Source organism: Dermacentor variabilis, unplaced genomic scaffold (assembly GCF_050947875.1).
Source record: "Dermacentor variabilis isolate Ectoservices unplaced genomic scaffold, ASM5094787v1 scaffold_12, whole genome shotgun sequence".
Lineage (NCBI taxonomy): Eukaryota > Metazoa > Arthropoda > Arachnida > Ixodida > Ixodidae > Dermacentor > Dermacentor variabilis.
This window is the reverse complement of record NW_027460280.1, coordinates 15,844,474-15,870,482: the sequence shown is the minus strand read 5'-3', so window position 1 is coordinate 15,870,482 and position 26,009 is coordinate 15,844,474. Positions and strand designations below refer to the sequence as shown.

At 44.5% G+C, this 26,009-nt stretch overlaps 1 protein-coding gene across 9 annotated transcripts in view; it reads right to left on the bottom strand.

Moving 5' to 3' along the window:
* Positions 1–840: 840 nt before the first annotated feature.
* LOC142566104 (WW domain-containing adapter protein with coiled-coil-like) overlaps positions 841–26,009 on the bottom strand; it is a 448,398-nt gene continuing 423,229 nt past the window's right edge. For all 9 annotated transcript variants that reach the window (XM_075676876.1, XM_075676877.1, XM_075676884.1 and 6 more), the window contains 2 exons: positions 9,345–9,429; positions 841–2,140 (listed from right to left, as the gene is read on the bottom strand). In XM_075676876.1, the coding sequence (XP_075532991.1) occupies positions 9,354–9,429 (76 nt within the window). In that variant the 3' untranslated portion in view covers positions 841–2,140; positions 9,345–9,353. The remainder of the gene's footprint in view (positions 2,141–9,344; positions 9,430–26,009) is intronic.

Below are 26,009 nucleotides of genomic sequence, written 5' to 3'. Positions count from 1 at the left end.
GCACTCTTCACGAAAGAAGCAACCCTTGTCAAGAAAACTCGGATGACGGCGTGGGCCCTGCTTAGCCTCCGTGTGGCGCCCCGGTAGCGTAGGCCAACTACCCGTTACGAGACGCACTGGCGGCGTAGGGTAGAAAGCGACCCTCTGTGCGATGCCAGACTCCGAGGCCATGACTCCCGGCTCCTACACTGCTTGAATGCGAATGGTGATTCGTAGTTTTTGATTTGTTGTAATCATAGCTGTCACTGTTTGACAGCTCCGAAGAGCTGGCGCAGCTGACATTGTCCCCCAATGACATTGTGCCAATGTTCCGACACGGCCACGAATCAGCCAAGCGTCTGCTCTTCACCGCTTTCGTTTTCGACCCTGGTGGTAGAGGCGTGTATTGCACACATTCCCCGCTGGTGTGCCGCTTTTGACGTCGCACGAATCGAAGATGTTTGCTCGGATGCTGGGTCTGGTTTCGATTTCGCTTTGGTGTTCTTTTTTTTTTTTTGCTGATTTAAAATTATTTCTGAAATTGTGGAAGACATCTACCATCAGACGTGTGACAGGGGGGTCTTGGGAACTTAAATATGCCATGACCTTGACAGTAAAAAAAAATTGCCAGAGTTGCCCTTTAAGCAAGCTGCGTTCACTTGCACAACAGATGCAAGCATGAGTCCCTGTTTTGTTTTACACCACAGGTCTAATGCCACATACTTGCTGGCAAATACGTGGAAAGATGCAGTACATATTGCAGGCAGTGCAGTGGTATGCCGGGACTGGCACCAGGGCTTACTCACCAACCAGCACACAAGTGACGGCAAGCCAAGTACATATAAACAGTTTGACTCAACGCTGCGCAACAAACTCGGTTTATTACACTCCTTTTGAAGCATTGTATATTTTTCATAAATGTCACCTAGGCGAGAAAAAGAAAGATGTATGGACACCAGGAAAATAAAAGTACCCATGCTTTCAATCCCGTTAGCAGTATGTCGCAAATCTGTGGTGTGGGCACTTGAAGAAAACACAAGGAAAGACAGGTCATTCTGTATTTCTTGACAGTTGTAAACGCGCAGTGCTACTCCATGTGTCCAACAAAAGAGGCCCAACACTGAAGAAACCTAAAGCACTAATCTTTTACAGCAGTGTTGCAGTGGGGGCTTCTTACTGGCCAGTGCACCTCTGAACAGAACACAGCTTCAGGATCAACAGTAATGGGGCCCATCAACAAAGTGCGCAGAGCTAGGAAACTGGCTGTTGGGCTGTCTGTTTGGACACACACCTGGCTGCAACATAGAACACCTGAATAGCAGAATCAAAGTGCTAGTGTGTTGTGCAACGTTTTTCAGTTGCCAACCTAATACACAGCCCAACCAGCTTTGCACAGCCTGGATGCGTAGAGGAAGAGAAGGTGTGCACTGTATGCCAGCATCCCACACATGGGACAAGCTCAAGTATCAGAGTTGAGAAAGCATTGCACACGTCGGTTTATTAAATGTCCATTCCTTCAACCGCATACCTCCAGTATGAAAAACCATGTAGTACAGTTACCCCAATGCGCAGTGATGAAAACACACACACACACAGAGCAGAGACAGAGATGTTATGTACACTGCAAGTGCTGGTTTCAGCCAAGGACTGAAAACCCTTTTCAAGATGCTATCGAAATATACAACAAAGGAAACAGAGAAACCCGGGAGAGTGGTCGTGCATGACCGGGGTTGCGCATTATATGTACAACACACACATGGCAGCCAGACAGATGCGCCAGCCTTTTGTCAAAATTACCAAAATGTCCACAAGCGTGCAAGGCACACGAAAGGCTATGCACATCCAGACCACTCCTTGCATCACTGAGTGGCTTTTCACCGCACATGCGGCCACGAGGCTAATTTTTATTTGAGAACATTTTTCTCCCGTCAAGTGTGTTATGTACAGAACTCGGCACTCGTGACCGACGACGACAAACTCGGCAAAATGGCGAGCATGCCGACCACCCCACTGTGACGGCAGGACTGGTTGGGGAGGGCGTACTGCTTGAAACCGGGCATTGTGTAAAAAAGAGGTGGTGTGGCTCGGCAGACTGCTGCTGCTGTACGCCGGGTCCGGCCGGCGTTGCTCCATGTGGCAACTTGGTTCCTTAAAACTTGACCTGTGCACACAGACAGGATGGAACCTTGTTCGTTCAGCACATTCGTCTCTGCAAGGAGAGCTTGTACCAAATACAGAGTCGAAAAGGCTTGTACAATGTGATCCACTTATGGTACCAGCAAAACCAAAAATTTGTTGCTACAACTATACTTGCCAGCACTCAGGTTGACGCTACCATGCTACGTTAAATATCCATATGGGTCTGATCTGGAAACGGGGCATGAGCCTTTCAGGCAAGCATGAGAGAGTGAGGTTACAAAGGGCACTCTGCTCGCTTAACGGCGACACTAAACAGGCAAGGCATCTGCAATGACTGCACTCTTTGCCGCTTCAACTTCCATTTGCTGTTAGAAATTGGCCGGAATTCATTATGCTGTAAAATTTAACAGCATTAACTTGTTGCTTGTCTGGAAACAGTCACCAGCTCCTCAGATGACGGACTTCCATTGTGGTCGATTGTCTGGCTCTTGTGGCTAAAAAACTAATTAATCTAATTTCAACAATTACTTGCCTAATTACGACCTTGAGTCATTTTCAAATCATGCCTCTTTGGTAGATCAGTTCTACATTTTTAAGGAATTTGCAACTCATCTTGTGAAACACCCTGTACAGACACTTTCTGAGACCCCTAAAGATTGTTGAGTCCCATTTTATTTCTACTAACACAAGGTAAATATTTTTCAGGGGCAGTTGCAATAAAAGACAACAACATCAGCCTTTTGCATGTCTGTAACCGGTTATGAACTCCTGGAACAACAGGCTTCAATTTTTGTATTAAGGTTACTCATCTAACTTTTTCAGTTAAAAACATTTAATTAGGCTAATTTTGATATTTACTTGAACTATGCCTCAAGTCATCTTAAAATATATGCATCTGTGTAATCCGAAGGAACTTGCTGAAGCAATTCGAGCACATTTTCTCATCCTGTAAGAACGAACAATTCTGTAATGAAGATTAATCAGCAAACCTACTGAATAAACGTTTTATCATTTAGAAACTCTCGTATGAAGCTTTCTGAACTGCATGACATGCATGCAAATTAAGCTTACTATGAATATAGATGACTACACCAAGAAATTTTATATCAGTGGCAAGTTTTATTGTGTTGCTGCCATTTTTTATGTCAACATATGTTGTGGTTTGCCTTTTTAACGCGACAGTGTTAAGGGCCCCATGTTGCAGAAAATCTGGTGTCGGCGTCTGGCATTGGCGTCCCGTGAGCGAAAATTCTTGTACACATTTAGGTATATATGTCACGCCTTGCTATAACATGCCGGTACGCGGGTTATATTGCCACACCATTCTGTCACTAAAGTTATTGGTCATAACTTGTCTTACATTCTTGAGAAAGTTATCCCTCAGAATTTTGAGAATGACAGCCCACAAACAAATGTCATGACGCCCATGCCTAACATTCCTCAGGCGGAAAGCAACAACCTGCACACTTCTTGGTGCAGCCATGCACTACCTCTGGCCAGAGGCCGCATTTCTACCAGAAAGCTCACCTGTGTGCATAGCGTTCGCCGCCAGCCCAGTAAACATCACGGTTACATATGCTGCAGTTGCCAGGAAGAAGCCATCAGGGATCTTTGAATGCTATCACGTGCCACTCTTAAATGTGAAGCGTCCTCCGAATTTTTATTTGTAAATGAGAAGGAATAAAGATAGTCTTCATAGGATTAAGTGTAATGCCATCACTTACGCATTCATGCTCTAAATGTCGTAACTCAACAGTGACTTTGCCACAAGGAGACTTTCATTTCTATCGGTGACTAATATATTTGTGTCATCAGACCAAAGAATTGCTTTAACATGACCATCTGAGAAGGCAAATCATTCAGATAAATAGAATGGCCTGAGAATGAAACTTGGTCATACAACAATAATGAATTTATTGCTTGGTCTTGACTTATCAATGTGAACAACCTGTCATTCAAATCAGTGAGAGATAGCATCACTGTTCTGTCACTGCAAAATCGTTTTTTTCTGACACTGCCACAATGAACTTCTCTCGAGAACTTGTGATGAGCCTTTCCATTCATATTCGTGCACTGTGTACAAAAGTCCACAAAGGCATACATACACCATCTAGTGCGCTCATCAATCAGTCAATCAGTTTTTACAAAACTGAAGCCAGCGAGAAAAAAAGCAGCATTACAGTGCCGCTAGACTGGCCTCACCGAAGTCAGCAGTAGCAGAAAGTACATGCGAAAAATCTATGCGACACATGCTTACAAATACTGCACACAATTATACACAATAACAATGAAAAAATGCAACAATGTATGAACATAATGTTATGATGGTAGTTTTGGTAAGACTTGCTCATATTTATTTGCCAAACACTGACAGATTAAGGAATTCGGGTGTTATATAATTTAACACTGCAAGACCATGAAAGCATATTTACTGTATTTACTCGCACAATGATCGCACTCGCGAATTGATCACACCCCTGAATTTTGTCGTCAAAATTCGATTTTTTTAATTTCCCGTGTAATGATCGCACCCCGAACTTGCCGAAGCGATATGTCGTATGCCAAGTCTAGCTAATAATGATCGCGCTTACCATCTGTCGAATGCTACACGAACGACTCTGCAAGAAAAACCAAGCGGTCTGCATGCACCAAACATTCTTTCATGCCCCATTTCGTTCCTTTCATCACTTTCCGCAATTCCATGACAAAAAAAAAAAGAGCTACAACCAAACTTGCCTTTGTTACGTGCAGGCTTTATAATGGTTGTGGTCAACAACAACAAAAAAGACGCCTTTTGATTCTTCTCGTCTGCACTCGTGGGCACGCAAGAAATCACGACGAGCGCCGATAGCAGCCACGTTTACATTGATACGTTAGAAGTGTACCCCATTCATACGCCGACGCTTGTAACACAGCTAAGATATTCGCCCACCCTTAGCGTAAACCTGCCGTATTAGGATAGTAGCGAAGATAAATGCCACAGTTTCCACAGCATGCCCGCCATGTGTTCCTATGTCACTGGCAGCTAAGCGCGCCCATCTGTTTCTGTCCCCTCAAAGTGGACATGGCTAAGTTATTGCCGCAGACTTGCCTATATTAACGATATTCTTCATTACAGATACAGAAGAAACTGTTTCAATGCGCGTAATGTACTCACGAGAAGAAAAAAAAATTGCGTTTGGCGTGTTCGGCTTGCTCCGCCGGCCGACATTTTTGTTTTGGTGTTCCGCACTACATACAGCAGCAGCCGCCTATTTGTTGACCTGTTGTCATACCGCAGCAAATGCGGGATGAAAAAATTTATTTTCTTTTTGCGGGAAATTTAACCTGCGTAAAGATCGCACCCCTGAATTTACGTCAATATTTTTTTCGACAAAACAGTGCGATCATTATGCGAGTAAATACGGTAGCATGGCGGCAATAGGAAGGTGTCTGGGATATTGGTTGAATAAGGTGTTCTTCTGTGTTCAATCATTGAAACATTCAACCAGAAAGCACCATTTTAGGTAACTATCTTTGTATAACAAACACTCTAGTCTACAATAAAAAAAGTTAGGTTATAAGCAATACCTAAACCATTCATAAATGCAAATGGTAAGGGAATTTTAAGGTATAGCAGCAAAAGTGTATAGCACTTACTTTTGCAATGCAAGAGGTTTTAACTACTATTTGATGCAGCAACACTGCCTCACGACGGTAAATGGCAAGGGAATTTCAAGGTATAGCAGCAAAAGTGTATAGCACTTACTTTTGCAATGCAAGAAGTTTTAACTACTATTTGATGCAGCAACACTGCCTCAAACAACAGCAGTTCAATTAAGGATGAAAAGAAAAAGACGTAATACAAATCTAGCTTTGTCTTGATAGGTAGCATTTATATCATGGATGCAACAGCTGAAATGGGATTTGGAGCAAGTATTTGAGCAGAAAAATCAAAATTTGTAGCAGGTTACAAGGAAAGAAAACCCTATTTTGGAGCAGTTTAAGAGAGAAGAGATTATGCCAAAACCATTGACAATGATTGTCAATGTAAGCCTGAACAAACTCCTCCCTCTTCACAACTCAGTTGCCTGAAAGCACATGCCTTTTCCCTCACCTTCCCTTCCCCAAGTTTGACCACCGGCGTACTACCAACCTACCATGAAAAAAAAAAGCCAAAGAAAGCTATTCGCTTTCAAAGTTGTGTTGCAACCAGAAAGCAGCAGTGCAAAAGCAACTCTTTGGGCACCCAACACCAAGCACGGCCCAGACTATTCTGTTGCTGTGTCTCCGCTACTGGATTGCATGGGCAACATCTGACACAAGAATGATGGCAAAACTGCAGGTTGCTAACATTGCTTCTCTGTTAAATCTAGTGCAACTGATAACTTTTGCAGTTAGGCTGGGCACTTTGGTGCAGCGTGGCGCAACAAATTTCATGCTTTTATCACTGCTTGGCACAGCTGTTGCACCCTTGATTTATATATATTACAAATGCATGTATTATGCACTCAAGGCTGCGCACTGCGAATATTCAGCGCAACCACACTTTCCCTTTCTGCACCAGTTGAGAGGTGGTGTCAAAGAATGCCTTCCTGTGCGAGCTGGGGTTGAGAAGAGGGCAGAATGTGCAGAGTCACTCCTCAAGCAAGGGGACTAGGAGAAGCATCGAACTGCTTACAACTTTGAGGGTGAATGCCATACATGCTGCGAAGAAGTTCCAAATGGTCGATGCTGCGTATTTATGTCCCCGTCTGTATGTTTGAAAAACTCGCCAATTTTTCAACACTTTGTTTCCCAGGAAGTGCTGCCATAGATACAATGTTTTTTCTCCTTAGTTTTCATTCCACAGCTTCTTTACACTGGCGTTTCAGTGACCGCTCGTGCACCCACCCATGCGAGGGCGCGCAGCGGTTAGTTTTGGTTTCATCTCGCGGGCTGTCTCCATTTGCTGTGTTCGTAAAAATTGATGTCTATCTAATCTCTCAGAGTCACTGCTAGATGCTCAATTGTCTGTTGCTCACAGGGGTGCAATTACATTTGCTCACAGGCGGGCACTGGTATATACAAACGATGCTGCTGTATACAAACGAGGCTGCCATGCCTGCATTTGTTTTCTCGAGACTCGGCTAGCGTAAAACTGATTGCCCCTCGTTGGCGATGGAACGAAGGATTATTACAAGGTCTCTGACTCGTTTGGTTCTTCTGACTGGGGTACAACTTACACGGTGCGATTATGCTATGGGCGTGTGTGCTGGTTGCCCCGGTGCAAGTGAGTCGAGCTGCGATCTTCTGATGCGTACTACTACTCTACTACCCAAGTGCCAAATCTGTATATATCTATTTCTGTGTATCTACATTTTTTAATACTTAAGAGTACTTATGGAAGCCCATCTGTATTCATGAATAAACAATGCATGTATACCTACGGAAAATTTTTTTTTTCACTTTATAATCACTCTAAAAAATTGCGGTAAATTTTTTTCGATATAGGTCAGTCTGAACATTTTAAATTTGTAATAAAAGAATTAGACCCTCAAAGGGTTAAGTTTTGTGACTGCACTATCTTCGGGGTTGGCCCACATTTTTAGACTTCACTACTTTCAAGATTGGCCCGCATTTTTAGACTGCTTATACTCACGAGAATGGTCTATGTTATTACACTGCATATACTGGGAACTGCCCACACTTTTAGACTACATAATACTCACAGGAATTAGCCACATTTTTAGAGTGGACTACTTTAGGGATTATTGGCCCACATCTTTGGACTGCTGGTACTCATGGGAATGGCCGACATTTTTAAACTGCACATACCCACAGCAATGGCCCGCAATATTAGACTGCTTGAATTATAATTGTGCTGCGCAAGAGGCACAAGAAAAGAAAAATAGGACAGGTTAGAGCACAGACTACCAACTTTTTTTCATGACACAGAAAGCCTTCATATAGGCAACCTAATTGCATGCGCCACCCAGATGTGCAAACACTAGACATTCAAACTGCCACCACCAACAACTGTGCATGCTTTCACTGGTGGAAAAAAAAAAAAAAAAATGGTACGGCAGGGATAAGGTCATCCACACGACCATGTTAAAAACAGATTAACAGCAATACCAAAACAAAGGAACAGACAACAAAATAACAGATAAACAGCAAAAAAATGAGGAAAACAACAGACATAAAGCATATGCAAAGTTAACAATAACCGACATAATAAAAACAGAAAAGCAAATGATGAAAACAATGCGATCAACTTCCCTGTCTCAAGAGTAAAATTGAAGGCATCCTTACACACTTGTATGTGCCTGATGAAGAAAGCTTCAACAATTTTCCTTTCGCTCTTATCACATGCTTTTGCCATGACCCTGATTTGGTCGAACTGCGGTGAGCAGTCACAACTCTTGCAACTCCAACTGGCAACATATGTACAAGTGCGTAAGCATGCCTTCAATTTTATTATCAGACAGGGAAGTTGCTTTTCTAGATGGCTATATATTAAAGTTTTTGGCATTCCTTTGGTCATGTTGTTTGCATCATCATCCACTTTTCTGTTCTTATTGGTGTCGGTTATCGTTAACTTTGCATACGCTTTTTGTCAATTGTTTAGTTAGTTTTTTACTGTTTATCTGTTTTTGAAATCTTTTTCTTTCTTATTTTGTTTTGCTGTTGATCTGTTTTTAATACGGCCTTGAGGATGAGCTTTCATTGTCGTATCAATTTTTTTTTAAAGTGACAGTCTTCACACTTTGTGTTGATGGTGGCAATTTGACTGTCTAGTTTTTGCGCACCCAGGTGGTGCATGTGATTAGGTTGCCTATATGAAGGCTTTCTGTCATTCCATGAAATAAAGTTGGTAGTCCTGTCCTCTTTTTCTTTTCTCGCGCATCTTGTGCAGTACATTTCTAATCAAGTATGAACCAACTAGTTGGCAAGGAAGTATTATTTTAGACTGCATGCACCCACAGAAATGGCCTACATTTTTAGACTGGAGTATCTCTGGTATCGTCCCACAAAAGAGGCTAGAAACAGACACATCCGTTATGGAAAAGTGGGGTAACTTGCCAAGGAAAACATTGTCTTCAAAATTATGCCTTTGCAACAGCATGTCTCAAGCTCTGCTCTTTTTAGTACAACAGTTCCACCACTGGAGCGGGCCCTTTGACCCCATCAATGAACATAGTGCATACACCATGCCTGTATGATCACACTGCCCTGTTCAACACAAGTCTGAAGGTGGCACTCACCTAAACTCACTATGAGTCAGACATAAAGTTCACCTGGCTTTTCAGCTCCTCCAGCTCCTTAATTAGTTGTCGTAAAAATAGGGACCTGCAAGAAAAGCAAATCAAAATAAAGTTTTTCCAACCCCATTTCACCCAACAGGTATGCTATCAATATGCAATGTATGGCTGTGCTACTGCCAATATGTGCTGTAGCTGTTTGCTAGAACTAACCTCCATTCCCAAGCAACTATACTGTACAAAACAAGTGCATAAGTGCCAAACATCTTCCTTTACTTTCACAAGATTACAAACCTGACATGATACGACTCAGCTGCATTCTAGCTAGTGCCTCCCTGCACGAAGTGCTATGAAAAACAAAGTTGTTTAACAAGAGAAGCTGCGCTCTTGCCTGCAACAATTCCTGCAGAGCACAAATGCAACTGCTTTGCAGGCAGAAAGATGACCGCCATCAAAATCTACGCTGCATCTTGAGTCATTCTCTCATTCCTCTGTGCAGATGACAACATTGGCAATCGGGCAAAGCAGAGTCAAAATGTGCAACCCAAGTTGCTAAGCCTTTTCGGTGGCTCATCACACACCCAGGACAAGGTGCTGAGCAGCAACTAAGGTAAAGCAAACATGTCAGCTCAAGGCACTCAGTAGATCAGTGCAGCTGACCAATGCTTTCAGCTACAGCCAAGGTGTGAGAGCTCTCACCACCATCGATGGGTTGTCTACCATTCATTCACAGACTAGCTGGCAAACCAATCTCACATAGCAGGTCTGTGCATTGCTTTGCTACACTGCAAGATGTTTACACATAGCAGTGTAAAGAGGAAAGAACCGGCGATAATAACACAAGTACATATTGCATCCCAACACTTGCTTGCTTCAGTGCTTAATACAAGAGCTGATCCTTGTCACAACGTCACTATTATGCACTCTAGGAAGTTAATTTTAACAAGCACGAATAAAATGATGGTGTTGCAACGGTCTAATAACCTTAATTTTTTGTTTCACAGCATCCACAGAAGTGCCAGACTACTTGGGTTGGTCCTTGGCACAGATAGGTAGTCTCTTAAAAACAGAGGGACAAACACATTGTCATAACATGAATGTCAACTCACTAGTTTTAACCAATGTAACACAGAAAAAACATCCACTGAGGAAACAACTGCCAAATAACTGATACTAAGAACTGTTTGTTTCGAAAAATTTTTCTCCAGTAAATAGGATGTGATGCTATTGCCATGGCCGGCACCATGTACGTATTTCAGGAAATAATTAATGGTTGTATATCTGTTTGTTTTGATGAGTTCAGTGGTGGGCTGCAGAAACAGCTGTGGTGGTATGTGTGGGATACTCAATACTAGCTGCAGAAGTATCACTTTTCTTGTCAGTACATACCCCGGCACTGCACTGGTAATGAGTAGCACACAGAAATTCATGTCGAAAAGAGGCAATCTTATAAAAGAAATTGATTTCTGAGCCTTCTACCATAATAATTAAACTTTTAGGTATAACAATGTCCAGCCAACATTTGGACACTCTTGCCCAACATTTGGAATGCTTTCGTCATAACTCAAGGAACTGCTAGTTTTGTTGTGTTGCAATGCCAGTTGACACACAGGTATCATCTGCAACAAAGCTATCATTGATTAAATTTCTAAGCATTCCAGCTTTTTTAGCAAAATGGTTTTTTGCATCACATCTCCTCTTCATGAGTATTGCATGTGAGAACAGTCTGGTTCACAAAGAAAAATGAAACAAGTGAAAGTATATTGGGCAAAAGCACTTTATATGTTCAGCTTTCAAACTCCCAACGAATATTGTTTACTTTAATATAGTAATAAAGGACACTGTTCGGAAAATCTTATGTGTGTGGAAAGTGTGGTGCCTCCTCTTGCATGCAGGAACATTCTTGTGCGTGGCAGTGGCAGCAGACACTACGAGAAGTGCCACAAATTATTTGTTTGTCAGATGGGTGTACGTGGAACAGGATTAAGTCGCTTGAGTAATAATATTTGGGGTTTTATGTGCCAAAACCACTTTCTGATTATGAGGCACGCCGTAGTGGAGGACTCCGGAAATTTCGACCACCTGGGGTTCTTTAACGTGCACCCAAATCTAAGCACACGGGTGTTTTCGCATTTCGCCCCCATCGAAATGCGGCCGCCGTGGAAGTCGCTTGAGTGGCTATTGACGAGAGCAATTTCTTCATCACAGTTCATTCTTCAACATAGTTAAACTTCTTCATTAAGTCATTCATAGAAAGAGTTTCACAGCAAAGCTGCTATTGCAGCTTTGTTATAAATTCATTCAGAGAACCACTGCAGCTGCCTTAAGGGGCCCTGAAACACTTCTTGAACATAGTAAGAAAGTGTTGCCAAACTGTATGAGAGGCTCCTATGAACGTATCAGCCAACTATTATTGCACTGAATGCAGCAAGGAATTTACAATCCCGTGTCAAAAAGATAGAAAAACTGCTTGCTCTCACTTCCACAAAGTCATCATGCAGTGTCATCACAAGTAGCTGGGCCCACCAACAGCTATTGGATAATTTTGGGATTGCAAGAAAATTCTCAGTAGTACATAAGTGATAATTTTGAGTTAAACAAATGAAACATATATATATGTCTGCAATCTCAAAATGACACACATTTCATCTTTGCACTGCCGGTCTATGCACGACAGATGGGCGTAGCTGTGCCTGCTGCACAGTGTGGTCTACTGTAGCTGCTACAGGATGAGCCTTTTTGCTGCTGAGACACTAAACTTTTGGGTGGGGCTTTGCCTCTTTGGCTTCTTCCCTGTGTAGCTTCCAGTGCACTAGCGGAGACAAAAAGAGAAAACTTGTATTGGCGCAATACTTGAAGGATCCGAAAAATTTTTCCAGCATAAGATTTGCGACATGACATCCTTTAGTAGCGAGGCCATTCTACAATTAGTTAGAAAAGTGTTTCAAGGCCCCTTTAATAAAATTTTGAGGGGATGTTCGGCATGTCATGTCAAAGTAAGGGCAAAGTTTGATGTGCATAAGGTAATTCTGACTGCTGTGGGGAAGCTAGAAAGTTGTGTTAATTGTAGCTCAATGGGGATTCCAACAGTACTTTCTTTCAGAAGTATCAGTGTTACGAGATTACCTGCTTGTGAAACATGGTGGCATAGCAGGGAGCAGGGTGAAAGGCACTGTGCCCTTCTCAGCCATCTATTTTGCCTACAAGACGAAATTCCCCTGTTATTGCCCATCTTCTGTTAACTTTGCTAGTGAATTGCACAATGTCCTGAATCCACACTAAACCCAAACGCACCTATTATTTTTTTTACTGGGTCACGTCAATATTCCTAATACTATTTGGTCCTCTGATCTCCCTATGCCTATGCCATTTTATACTGAAAGCCATTACGTTATTAAACAGTGTTCAGTATTTTCTCTTAATCAGGTTGTTACCCAACTAACTAGGCTATCCAATTAATGCAGCAAATACATTTTACCTCATACTAACAACTCATCCTCATGTGCTTTGTGCACTATCATATTTGCATGGCTTAAGCGACAATGTTGCTCCGAGTTTTATAGTCTTGAACACACAAAGAAAAACAGTGACCAAAAGTATTCGTAATCACAGTAACTGAAGATATTATTGAACTGTTCCCTTTCCGGATTTCTTCTTAGAAGATTTTGATAACCAGGGCATTAAAACTAGCTGGAATATCTTCATTGCAAAAGTGCATGCACGAACTGACAGACTTATCAGAACCATTTGTTAAAACGTACTCTGGTATAACACACATTTGAAACTACTTTTGAAAGATACTTGAAGCAGAAGAAAGAGTCTCATCACTCTTCCAAATGCTCTCCCTCTGAGTGGTGGAATGCTTACTTAGTTGCTAATAATACCTAGTACTAGTACTAAAATTTCTGATCATACTCTGTCTGCATACGAAGTAGTGCAGGTTATGCCTAGCTGGTTGGTGTGATAGGCAGCAAGCTGCTGCGGAGAGTTCGCCTTTAACTATTTCGCTACCTGTAGAAGTCGACCAACGTGACCGAATGTTTTTCTAAGTGCTGTTAAACATATTTATTGGAATTCTTTTACTCACATCATTATGCACCTATTGAAATGATGACTGAATTTTACTATTTTTCCGATGTGACCACTTCTTGGCAACTGGAGCGTGTGGAAAAAAATAAAGTTTCATCTGGAGGTATCATCGAAGTTAGCCTAGATTGCTCCTAGTACTTTTTCAATAAAACCATGCAAAATCAGCACTTTGGTCAACTCGGCAACGTAATTTTTTTTAATGACAGCAGCAGTGAAGACACAGAAGCTGCTCCCCGGTTGCCTAATTTTCTGATTCAATGTCTGTTTTAATGATGTCTCAAATAACATAGCTTGAGGTATAACACAAAAGGGCATGCAGGACAACAGAGGAGAAGAAAACACAGCATGCCTCCTCTGTCGTGCTGCGTGCCCTTTTGCGCTATACCTGAAGTTAAGCAGTACCAACTAGCCTACCAGTCTGTTCTTTTGATCTTCTCAAATAATGGTGGATACTCAAGAGTGCATGTTATTTTGATAATTGTGTTTGGCTAATATCAAGTGCAACTTTATTTTTTCCACCGTGGGCTGCTTTTTACCCATATTTATTATTATACTTGCGAAGGTACCACTTTCCTGCATAGTATGGGCATCACTATGGATACCATTGATGCCAAGAAATCTTCATATTAATTGTTTTGTGTAATCTGACTCACAAAAGTTGGGAACTAGGAGCCAGGCGTACATTTTGGATATTTCAGATATTTTTTTTTTTTGCTCTCAGTTCGTATACTAAACACAGCAGTTTATTTTCATTTGGGTTCTTTGAGGTGCTGCTTTGAAATTTCACATTAGGATTCTCAAAAGTAGCCTGAGCAATTAGTACTGCTTTCATCATCATCATCATAATCAGCAGCAGCAGCAGCCTATTTTTGTGTCCACTGCAGGACGAAGGCCTCTCCCTGCGATCTCCAGTTCGCCCTGTCTTGCAATAGCTAAGTCTAACTTGTGACTGCAAATTTCCGAATTTCCTTACCCCACCCAGTTTTCAGCCATTCTCGACTGCACTTCCTTTCCCTTGGTACCCTAATTCCCTAAGTGATGCAGAACTACGTTTCATGTCAAGATGGGCTCAAACCATATCGCCCGATGCTGTCATTCTCTAGTAAGCATATGAGAAATTCTTAAAAAAGCGACTTAATCCAATTTGAATACTAAGCAGTAGTGTGTATGTTATTCAAAAAGAGAGCAGAAGGGAGGGGCGAGTAAAATGCACAGCAAATAAAATGTCTTCGAAAAGAATTGCAAATGGAGTCGGACATTCTTAAATAGGAATAAAAAGGAGATGCATACAGAAGCTAATATTTTCAAATATGAGCTATTTCTATCAACTGATAGGAAGCTCAGTGGTATGAGGCCCGAACTTTGTCACAATTGAGATTCTCTCTCATGAGCTCGTAAGTCAACCTCAACTGTCCTGACATACTCTCAGCCTGCGTATGACGCCTCAGTGTTGTGATTTACTGCTTTAAAGCATTTATTTTGGTTTGGAGAAGGGACACCTGCATCTCGGCATCAGCCAACACTTTGTTTTTTGATCTCAAGCTCCTTCAGAAGAGCGGCAGCACGCTTCCTTTCCCTTTCCCGTTCATTCCTCAGCGTGTACGTCATTTCTGTTCTTGTCCTCCTTCTGCCCCTTGTTCGCCATACCGACCATTTGAAGGATCTTCTAGGTCAGTTGCACAGTCCACGTCCAATTTTTTGAACTCCCTAGGGGGTGCCAAAAGCGTGCGAAAAATCGGCCAGTTGGAAAAAAATAAATGCATGTCATTTACTGCCCTTAAGGGCTCAAACCGCCACAGGCACATTCAAAAACTCTGAAGGCCTGTTGGTACACGTATTAAGTATATTGGTGCTCGTACTGTGACAGGAAATACCGGCTGCAAGCGTGCATAATTAAGTAATACATACTGTGTCCCACGGCAATAGCCCCTTCCCACGCTTGTTATGCTTCACTGCAATACTTTTGCGTATACTTCACCAAGTAACATTGATTTAAAGAGGCGAAGCTGACTTTTGGGAAACCAGCATTATACAATGCACCATGCTTTCCAAGCTTCTAAGCCAATCGTGAGGACCACAAAGGCGGAGTCCGTGCCACTAAAGACAGCAGCGAATTCTTTCAATAAAAAACACGGCACCAAATGGCAAGAAGCTTCATAGCGAACGTCGAAGCAACTAGGGAGGGAGCGTTGCCGTAATGGTGGCTACGGCTGCCAGCGGATCTGCGTGCCAGAGCGCCGGTTTGAGGTGGCGAGGTAATCAAAATGGCAGCGGTAGTGGCTTTGATTAATGTCGTTTCGGACCTGCGGTCATGGCAGAACGTTCAGAAATCGGACGGCGAAGAGTTCTTGCGTCTGAAATTTCAGAAGTTCTGATACATTGTCTCTGAGGTGCGCGGTGGTGCCGCGAAGCCGTCCAAATTATCAGGAATTCGGAAAGTCGGTCGTTGACTGTACACTGTCAACTCCTCCAGCCGACGACAGGACGTCAAAGACGATTCATTAAGATTCCTGTCTGTTACTCGAGCCAGCGTTACCGCGACTTTCGACTGTTTCTATAAGATTACAGCTAATTTTCCCTGATAGAGGCACAAATTTCCTGAGAATTCCCGGTTTTCCCGGTTGGTAGACACCCTGGGTATGGACCCTTTCCCTCATGCCCAAAGCGTGATAAATACATTTTATCAATTAGAAAAGCTGATCCTGTCTTATCAACCTCACGTTTTAATAATAACAGAAACATGGCTTAACTCTGGAGTACGTAATTCTGAAATTATTCCTTTATCATACAGACTGTTCCGTAAAGACAGAGGGTCAAGAGGCGGCAGGATGGTGATAGCAATCAAAAATAATATATAGTCCTTAGAACTCGATGGCATTCCCGACCTTGAAAGTGTATGGTGCAAAATAACATATTGTGGCAAAAATATAACTGTAGGGGGCGTATATTGGCTCCCAAATGCGGCGCCTGACTTCAATGATCAGATTCATAATTATCTCTTGCAACATACTAATTCTAGATCAAAATTTATTATTGCCAGGGATTTTAACCTTCCCAGAATAGACTGGATCAACCGCTCCCATGACGGCCGGGATGCTGCGAGTTCAGAATCACTGCTACACTTGGCGTTCACGTTTTCATTGAATCAACTGGTAACTGATAACGCCCGTGTCACTTCAACATCATCGACTTTTCTCGACCTAGCAGTACATTTGTACATATATAAATTTTAGCGTTTTATGACAATGTTTGAATCCCTTTATGCATATCTTTTTACCGATTGTATCTTGTGATAAGCTGTACCATATGCCCCCTCACGCTATGCCTTTTCATAGGCCCGTGAAGCCTTTCTAAATAAATAAATAAATTAGAAGGCTTTTCCGTGACCATAAAGAGTGGCATTTCAGGTCACAAAGCGCTTATCTTAACCTGCCCCATTTCAACCACGCGAAAATACAAAAAAACAGTACCCACTTACTTTAAGGATTACACACCCGCAAATGACCTTGCAGTGCTAGGCTTCCTAGAATCCAAGTTTCATACATTTGTAATGAAAAAGAAGAGCACAAGAACAAGGCCAGCCAGATCGTCTCTTCCATGCCTGCTGTGCAACCAGTGGGCCAGCCGGATCGACAGCGCTTGGCACGAGTGTGAGCCATTCGGGCAACCAGCTGTTCCTGCCCTGTGTCACCTGCCTCCTCGGTTACGAAGAGACGTTACCCTTGGAACTGTTCAGTGCACCCATTACAATTGGTGGAAGGTGCGGGGTACTCAAGAACATCTACACCCTGGAACTCCGGTCCGGGACTCTGCCTCCCGTCATGCCTGACTCTCCCCAGCCGACGTCGCTGCCACCCCCCGTTGCCTGCTCTGGCGCTGTCCCGCAACACCATCCAGCGGTTTTCAGCGGTACGGATGAACAGGACGTCAATGACTGGTTGGCTACGTACGAACGGGTGAGCTTGCACAATCGATGGGATGATACCGCCAAGTTAAATGTCGTCATATTCTACCTTGCGGGAGTGGCTCACCTGTGGTTTAAAAATCACGAAGCCGACTTTCAGTCCTGGTCCGCATTCAAGACCAGTTTTGCTGCAGTTTTCGGTCGCCCTGCCGTCCACAAGTTGCGCGCCGAACAGCGGTTACGAGAGCGAGCGCAGCAACCCGGTGAAACATTCACCTGTTATATTGAAGAGGTTCTCGACCTATGCAAACATGTGGATGCGTCTATGCCCGAAAATGACAAATTGAAGCACATTTTGAAGGGCATCGCCGATGACATTTTCCAAATGTTGATCGCCAAGAGCCCGCGCACCGTAGCAGAGCTCATAAACTTGTGTCAAAGCTACGACGAGTTGAGGAGGCAGCGCGAGTTGACCAGGTGCCCTTCAGTGGCTGACGAGGCCCTCTCTTCCATGACAGCCTTCTCTGATCACTCCTCCTTGCTCACACAAATCCAAGCTTTCGTGCGGGAGGAAGTTGCACGTCAGCTTTCTTTGCTACCCTTCATTGAGCTACAGCAGCCGCTGCCGCAACAGCCTCCGACACAGCTTGCTCCTACGCTCCAGCGGGTTATTGAAGACCAAGTTGCTGAGGCTCTACCAATGCAGCATCAGCAGTACCCTGCCGCCGCGCCACTTACGCATCCATCGCCGCGCAGCCCCCTCGTCAACCACTCGTTGCGCTACATTCTTGGCCGCCACCACCCGTTCATAGTCCCGTTCATCGACCTGCTCCTGCCTTTACTAATCCTTGACGCGTGCAAGACAACAGGCCCATATGTTATGCCTGCGGTATTCCCAGCCATGTTGCACGACTCTGCCGCCGCCGCATGCTGCACTCTGATGAGTTTGTGCAGTCGCCTCCCTACGCCAACGTGCAGCCTTTCCACGACACTTATTTTAGTCAGCAGTCGAACAGGCCACCAGCCGAGCGCCCGGTCCTTACATGTCGTTCACCTTCCCTGCGTCGTCACTCGTTGTCCCCCATGCGTCGGCGCCCTTCACCCACGCACGAGGAAAACCAAGTGCCGCAGTTCAGGAAGCAAGAACTGTGTCGCCATCGATCTGTACAAGTCCTCCATTGTCGCCTTCGAATGTTGTTGATTTTACTATTGACGGCGTCCCTACCGTTGCGCTAATTGATACTGGAGAGCCGTGTCTGTCCTAAACGAACGCCTCTCTCACACTTTACGAAAAGTTACGACGCCACTTTCTGGGTTTTCTCTTCGCACAGCAAGCGCCCAGCCAGTTCAGCCTTCAGCAGCATGCACAGCTAGAGTTGTTATTCAGGGCGTTTTCTATATTGTGGAGTTTGTGGTTCTGCAGTCCTGTTCTCACGACATGATACTTGGGTGGGACTTTCTTTCGCGAAATAACGCCGTCATCAATTGTGCATGTGCTGAAGTCGAATTATCGCCTCTGTGTGACGTGCCCCTCGTCGGCGTCAGTTCTCTTCCCGCTAAGCTAGTTCTTCGAGAAGACATCGCCATACCGCCGTACTCGTCTGCCGTTGTTCCCGTCTTCTGTGGCGCTGTCTCTGAAGGCGCTGTCCTCTTCACTCCTTCAGAACTCTTCATGAACCGCAAAGACGTTCCCCTCCCTTTCGTCGCGCTTGACATTTCAGCCGGTTTCAGCGCCATCGTTGTCTGCAATCCACTTCCTACAGCCCTGATGGTTCTTCGCGGCGAAGCACTTGGCCATGTTCAGCCTCTTGATGACATGTTTATAAACGACATGCCGGATGCTTTGTATGCAGAGCTCACTGACTTCTGTGCCCTTTCCACTTCTGCTCCGCCTTCACCTGACTTATTCACACCTTTCATTGCCGATGACCTTACTTCCGAGCAGCACTCCCAGCTTCTTCACCTGCTTGCCCAGTTCCGCTCTTCTTTTGATGTCGCTCAGCCTACTCTGGGTCACTCGTCAACCGTCAGCCACCACATTGACACTGGCTCCAACGCGCCATTGCGGCAGCGCCCATACCGCGTATCCGCCAGAGCGTCAGGTGATCAGTGAGCACGTGGACGACATGCTTCAGCGTGGTGTCAGTCGACGTTCCAATAGCCCGTGGGTATCACCGGTGGTTCTCGTCACAAAAAAAGATGGTTCCGTTCGGTTCTGCGTCGATTATCGCCGTCTCAATAAGATAACGAGAAAAGAAGTCTACCCTCTACCCCGCATTGATGACGCTCTGGACAGCTTGCAAGGCGCTAAATTCTTCTCTTCGTTGGATTTACGCTCGGGCTACTGGCAGGTCCCGATGTCAGCAGTTGATCGCCCTAAAACTGCATTCATTGCGCCAGATGGTTTATACGAATTTAATGTGATGCCATTTGGCCTATGCAATGCGCCTGCTGCCTTTGAACGAATGATGGACAATATCCTGCGCGGCCTAAAATGGAGCACGTGTTTGTGCCATCTCGATGACATCGTTGTGTTCGCCCCTGATTTCAGCATGCACCTTCTTTGCCTTAGGCAAGTGTTGACGTCCTTGACCAATGCAGGCCTGCAACTGAACCTCAAAAAGTGCCAGTTCGCCGCGCGCAAGCTCATGATTCTAGGTGACGTCGTATCACAAGACGGCATTTGTCCCGACCCATGAAAACTTCGCGCCGTGGCAGAATTTCCGAAACCTAAGACACTCAAAGTACTCCGCGCCTTCATCGGCATCTGTTCTTACTTCAGACGCTTTGTTCGCAATTTTGCCTCGATAATATCACCTCTGACACAACTCTTAAGTGGCGCCAACGACCTATCCTCCTGGTCTCCTGCATGCGACACCGCGTTCGTGACCTTACGTCGTCTCCTGACGTCTCCGCCTATACTGCGACACTACGACCCCACCGCCCCAACTGAAGTGCATACCGATGCCAGTGGTATTGGCCTTGGCGCTGTCCTTGCGCAGTGGAAGTCTGGCTACTCCGAGTACGTCGTTGCTTACGCCAGTCGTGCGCTGACCAAAGCGGAACGCAATTACAGCATCGCAGAAAAAGAATGCCTGGCTATCGTTTGGGCACTCGGGAAGTTTCGCCCCTATTTATACGGCAGGCCTTTCAATGTGGTTACTGACCATCACGCCCTTTGTTGGTTATCCTCTTTAAAAGACCCGTCTGGACGCCTTGCCCGCTGGGCTCTGCGCATTCAAGAATACGACCTGCACGTCATATACCGCTCAGGTCGCAAGCACACTGACACTGACGCTCTGTCCCGCTCTCCGCTGCCAGCCGACACGGCCCCCCTCTCCACCATTAAGGCGGTATCCTCGGTCGACATCGACACCTTCGCATCAGAACAGCGCAGGGATCCTTGGGTGGCCTCTCTTTTGGATCTCCTTTCTGGCTCGCCTGCATCTCCCATCTCCCGCTCCCTGCATCACCAGGCTGTCCATTTTGCTGTCCAGGATAACCTCCTGTATCGACGCAACTACCAGCCCGATGGTTGCAAGTGGCTCCTGGTTATCCCTAGGACTTTGCGTTCCGACATGTGCGCGTCTTTCCATTCTGACCCACAATGTGCACACGCAGGCGTTTTGAAGACGTATGAGCGCCTGCGGCAACGTTACTACTGGCGAGGAATGTTTACTTTCGTCCAAAAGCTTGTCCGCTCGTGCCCGCAATGCCAACGCCGCAAATCTCCGCATCATCCGGCCCACGGTTTATTACAGCCGCTTCCGTGCCCTGCTCGTGCCTTCGACTGTGTGGGAATTGACCTGTACAGGCCGCTACCACTAACACCCGCTGGAAAACGATGAATTATTGTCGCAGTTGATCACCTTACACGCTATGCCGAAACCGGTGCTCTACCTGCAGCGACCACCAGTGACATTGCATCCTTTCTGCTCCATCGTTTCATTCTTCGTCATGGCCCACCTCGGGAGCTGCTGAGTGATAGAGGCCGTGTGTTTCTGTCGCAGGTGGCTGAAGCTCTGCTTGCTCAATGCCGCATAGTTCACCGGACCACCACGGCGTGCCATCCTCAAACTAATGGGCTTACGGAGCGTTTCAATCGCACCCTTGGTGATATGCTCGCCATGTACGTTTCATCGGAGCATACAAACTGGGACATCATCCTCCCATTTGTCACGTACGCATATAATACGGCTACACAAAGTACCACAGGATTTTCTCCATACTTTCTTCTCTACGGTCGCGATCCTTCCCATACCATTGATATGGTTTTGCTTTATACACCAGACGCGTCAGAATGTGCTCCCGTTTCAGCCGTCGCCCGATACGCCGAGGAATGCCGTCAATTAGCCCGAAAGTTCACCTCCGCTGACCAAAACGACAAAAAGTCAATCTTGATGGCGACGCTACGAATCCGAACTTCGCTCCCGGCACCCTTGTCTTGTTGTCCATGCCTTCTACCACGCCTGGACTTTCGACAAAACTTCTCTCGCAGTATGATGGACCATACCGCATCGTCGAACGCACCTCTCCGGTCAACTATGTCATAGCACCGCTGTGGACGGGATGTTGTTCACGTGCTCCGCCTGAAACAATTCTATGACCCGCTCGTCTCCACGTCGTAAGTCGCCAGCATGGCTCCACTTTTGCACCGGGGGTAATTGTAATGAAGAAGAAGAGCACAAGAACAAGGCCAGCCAGATCGTCTCTTCCATGCCTGCTGTGAAACCAGTGGGGCCAGCCAGATCGCCAGTGCATGGCATGAGTGTGAGCCGTTCGGGCAACCAGCTGTTCCTGCTATGCGTCACCTGCCTCCTCAATTATGAAGAGACGTTACCCTCGGAACTGTTCAGTGCACCCATTACACATTCAACAAACTAACAAATGTACAAGATCTCTGGACGTCTTTTACAAGCATTGTTACATATTGCAAAGAAACCTTCATTCCGAATAAAACAAAATGCATAAACCGTAAATACCCATGGATAACAAGTGAAATAATCCAACTAAATATAAAAATAAAATGATGGCGGAAAAGGGAATCAAGTACACGTTAGCTGATACTATGGTACTATGGTACTATGATACTATGATACTATGGACACATATAAAACAAAATTTCGGAAACAAAAGCCTGTTTCTTTGACAGTACGTTACCTTCGTTTATGGCACATGAGCCTAACAAATTCTGGCGATATTTGTCAGATGAACGAGAAAAATAAACACAAATCAAAATTTCAGATTAAGTTATTCAGGATCCTGATCAAATTGCTAATGAGATGAACAACTTCTTTCAGTCCGTTTTTACAGCATAGGCTACTAATGCAGTCTTAACACCTTACACTGTCAAAACACTCATGGAAGAATCAACTGTAAGTGAAGAGGGCATACTTTCTCTATTGCGTAAGCCTGATCTTTAAAATATTTACTGGTCCCGATCAGTTTACTAACTCATTCTTAAGTCGATATGCAAGCTGGACGTCAAAGTATCTATTTAAAATATTCGCTCTTTCTCTTCAAACATCAGTGTTACGAGACGACTGGTGCAAGGCTGCAATAACTCCAATACATAAATCGGGCTCGAAATTAGAGTTAAATAACTACCGCCCAGTGTCACTAACAAGCTCATGCTGCAAAATAATAAAACACGTAATATTTAAGGCTATAATAACTCACCTAGAAACTAACAAAACTTCTATATAAACAACAGCGCTGTTTCAGATCAGGTCTGTCAACTATAACATATTCTTGGATTGTAGTGCAAAGTGACACAGACAGAGACTAGAAGCAGACAGTACGAGCGCTACGTCTGTCTCTGTCCCTTTGTGCTACAATCCAAGAATATGTTACAGTACCAACTCACCTAACTTTCTATCCTTTTGCTGTCGACTACAACCCAATTAGCTGAATTAACACCACACAGCTAACATACTTAACAATAATGGCTAATTAGATGCAATTTTTTTAGACTTTTCAAAGGCGTTTGATGCAGTTCCACACCAGGATTTACTCGCAAAACTATTGGCTTTTGGTATTAGTAATAAAATAATATGCTGGATCAACAGTTTTCTAACCAATCATAAACAAAGCGTGACAATTGATGATCATCTTTCACAACAACTCAACGTCTACCCCGGAGTGCCTCAAGGATCGGTTCTTATGTCACTCTTGTTCTTGATGTTTATTAAGGACATCCAGTTTTCCGTTAAAAACTCCATTCAAATGCGCCTGTTTGCAGATGACTGTGTCGTGAACGCAGTCGTGCACAATTCGGACGACCAAATAGAACTCAACAATTCACAGCAAACAATTCACTCCTGGTGCAACACTTGGGGCATGAGACTGAGCACTACAAAAACGCATTACATTTCTTTCACAAATAAGATAAGGCCATGCCTAGAATACGCTGATATAATCCGGAGCACTCATCATAAATACCTTATCAATAAAATAGAACGCATATAAAAATGAGCAGTCAGGTTTGTATATTCAGATTACAAAGGGCAAACCTAAAATCCCTCTCGCAGAGAAGACTAATTCCTTGACAAATTTATTTATCAGTTATGCTATGGTTATTTCTAGATGACATGTTCTCATTACCTGATTCTCCTAGAGGCTCAACCAGACTAAATCATTCTATAGTCGGATACAACTTTAGAAAAAAGGGGGCGTTTACTCCTTCGAGGCGGAGGCGCACGAGCACCCACCAATGGGCACGCACTCAGGACTAACGTCATCAGCCGGACAGCCGGTGAGCCCGCCGGCGGCCGATGGAGATGGCCACCCGCGCTTCGAACTGGGCGAGGTCGCGTCAGCTATGTGCTTCAGCCCCTCGTCAGAGTGAATTCCAGTACTGTTTGTGATGGCCTATCATGTCGGAAATATTACTATGAGCTTACGATGCGGCATTTATGCCGCGTGCATTTATTCTGAGCCGTGATCCGGTGAAGGAACATTGCAGCGAGCATCGCTGGCGCTGCGCTACGCTTTGCCTGAAAACAGGATCCCGCGGCGACCGCTACGAACACACATCCTGCGTGTTTCTTCCATGTTGTTTTATTTTGCTCCTGAGTGACGTTACGATGAGAAAACTTTTCCAAAGACTGGTGCCTACTGTTAGTGGTGGGTATGTTCGTGTACTGTGTCGCTGCGTTTTTCGTCGGACGGGGTGAAGGGATGAAGCAAAACCATTCTCAGGAGAAATCGTAAAAGTGTGCGCGCATGAAACAAACCTACGAGTGTCTCAACAGAAAATATTTGCAGAAGAAGCCTTCAACGCAAAGATTTGTCGCCGTCAACTTAGCGTGAACGATCATTGTCAGCAGTGAGATAGCCGAGCGTCTAGCGACGGTGTTCGAGCGTTGTGTAGCACCGTCGATTTATTGCTGTCCACCAGTGATCACTACTCGCGCAAGCTGTAGAATGCGTGCTGTGAAATTGTGAAAACACAAAACCAAAAAATATAAATTTTATGCTATTTAAAACCAAGAGTATTTATTTAAAACGATGAATGAAGCGTTTTTGTACCTTGCTGCCTCGACCGTATTCTCACCCCAGGTTTGTAATGGTTGCAATAAATGCATTGTTATATATATGTACTTTTTCAATAGCAACTGATTCATTTTAAGCTTGGAAAACGAGTAGTAGATACGCCGTGTACATTTCAACAAGCGCAAAAGCCTTGCAGAGCTGCTCTTTCTACTTTTGCCACTTGCAATGAAGCTAAAGAGCAGACGACGGGAAGCGTTGTAGAAGGCACGGGGTTATTTTTCTGTCGCTATCCGGCATGTGTTGTAGCACATACGAGCTCTACTAAACCAGTCATCAAAATACAAAAGTCTTTATTTATACTGAGAATTACGCGTTTCAGGAGCACGATTTTTCGAGCGGGACTATTTTAGTCGCGGAGGCAATCGGCTGTCGCGCTTTGGTCATCTGGGCGGAGCCTCCCCTTTTTTCTAAAGTTGTATCCGACCATAAGACAATCCATCTACCCCCAAGTCGTGTTGACATTCCCAAACACTTCCTTTTTCCGCTGGCCATTTCCCAGTGGAACAAGTTAACAAATGATATTGTATATTGCAATGACATCAACACTTTTATGAACCTCATTCAGTATATTGACTTCTCACCATGAATCCTTTTTTTTTTTTTGCTATGTACTCCCATTTACCATTACATTTCTGTACCACTCTTGCACGGTCCGTGAAGGGCCTGCGGTATGTTAAAAAAATAATAATTTGCCACGTGCAAGCAGCATGGAGTGTGCTTCATTGGTGTGCCTTTTCAATTTTCGTTTGGCTGACCATGGCCCAAGTACGTATACACTAGGCAGAACTGTACAGTTGCATACTGAAGTTTAGAGCTGTGCTTCTGACTGCTATTTGTATTGTTTGGTTTCTAGCGCTCCTCTTCAAGTGTGAAGATATTTCTTGTTTGCAATGCTTATATCGATGTCTCTCATGTTTTTGGCACTTTCATGGTGCGAGAAGCTGCCTGAGCTCATCAACATTCCATCTCGAGATTGTGCTTATGTGAACTTTCGTTTTGCACAGATAGCTAGCAAGTACTGGCTTTCTATCTTGAATCTTGTGGCCCCAGAAGCAGTTGGTGGCATGCAGGCCCTTTTGGTTATTCATTAGTATGTGATCTTATTACCGTCTACTAATCAG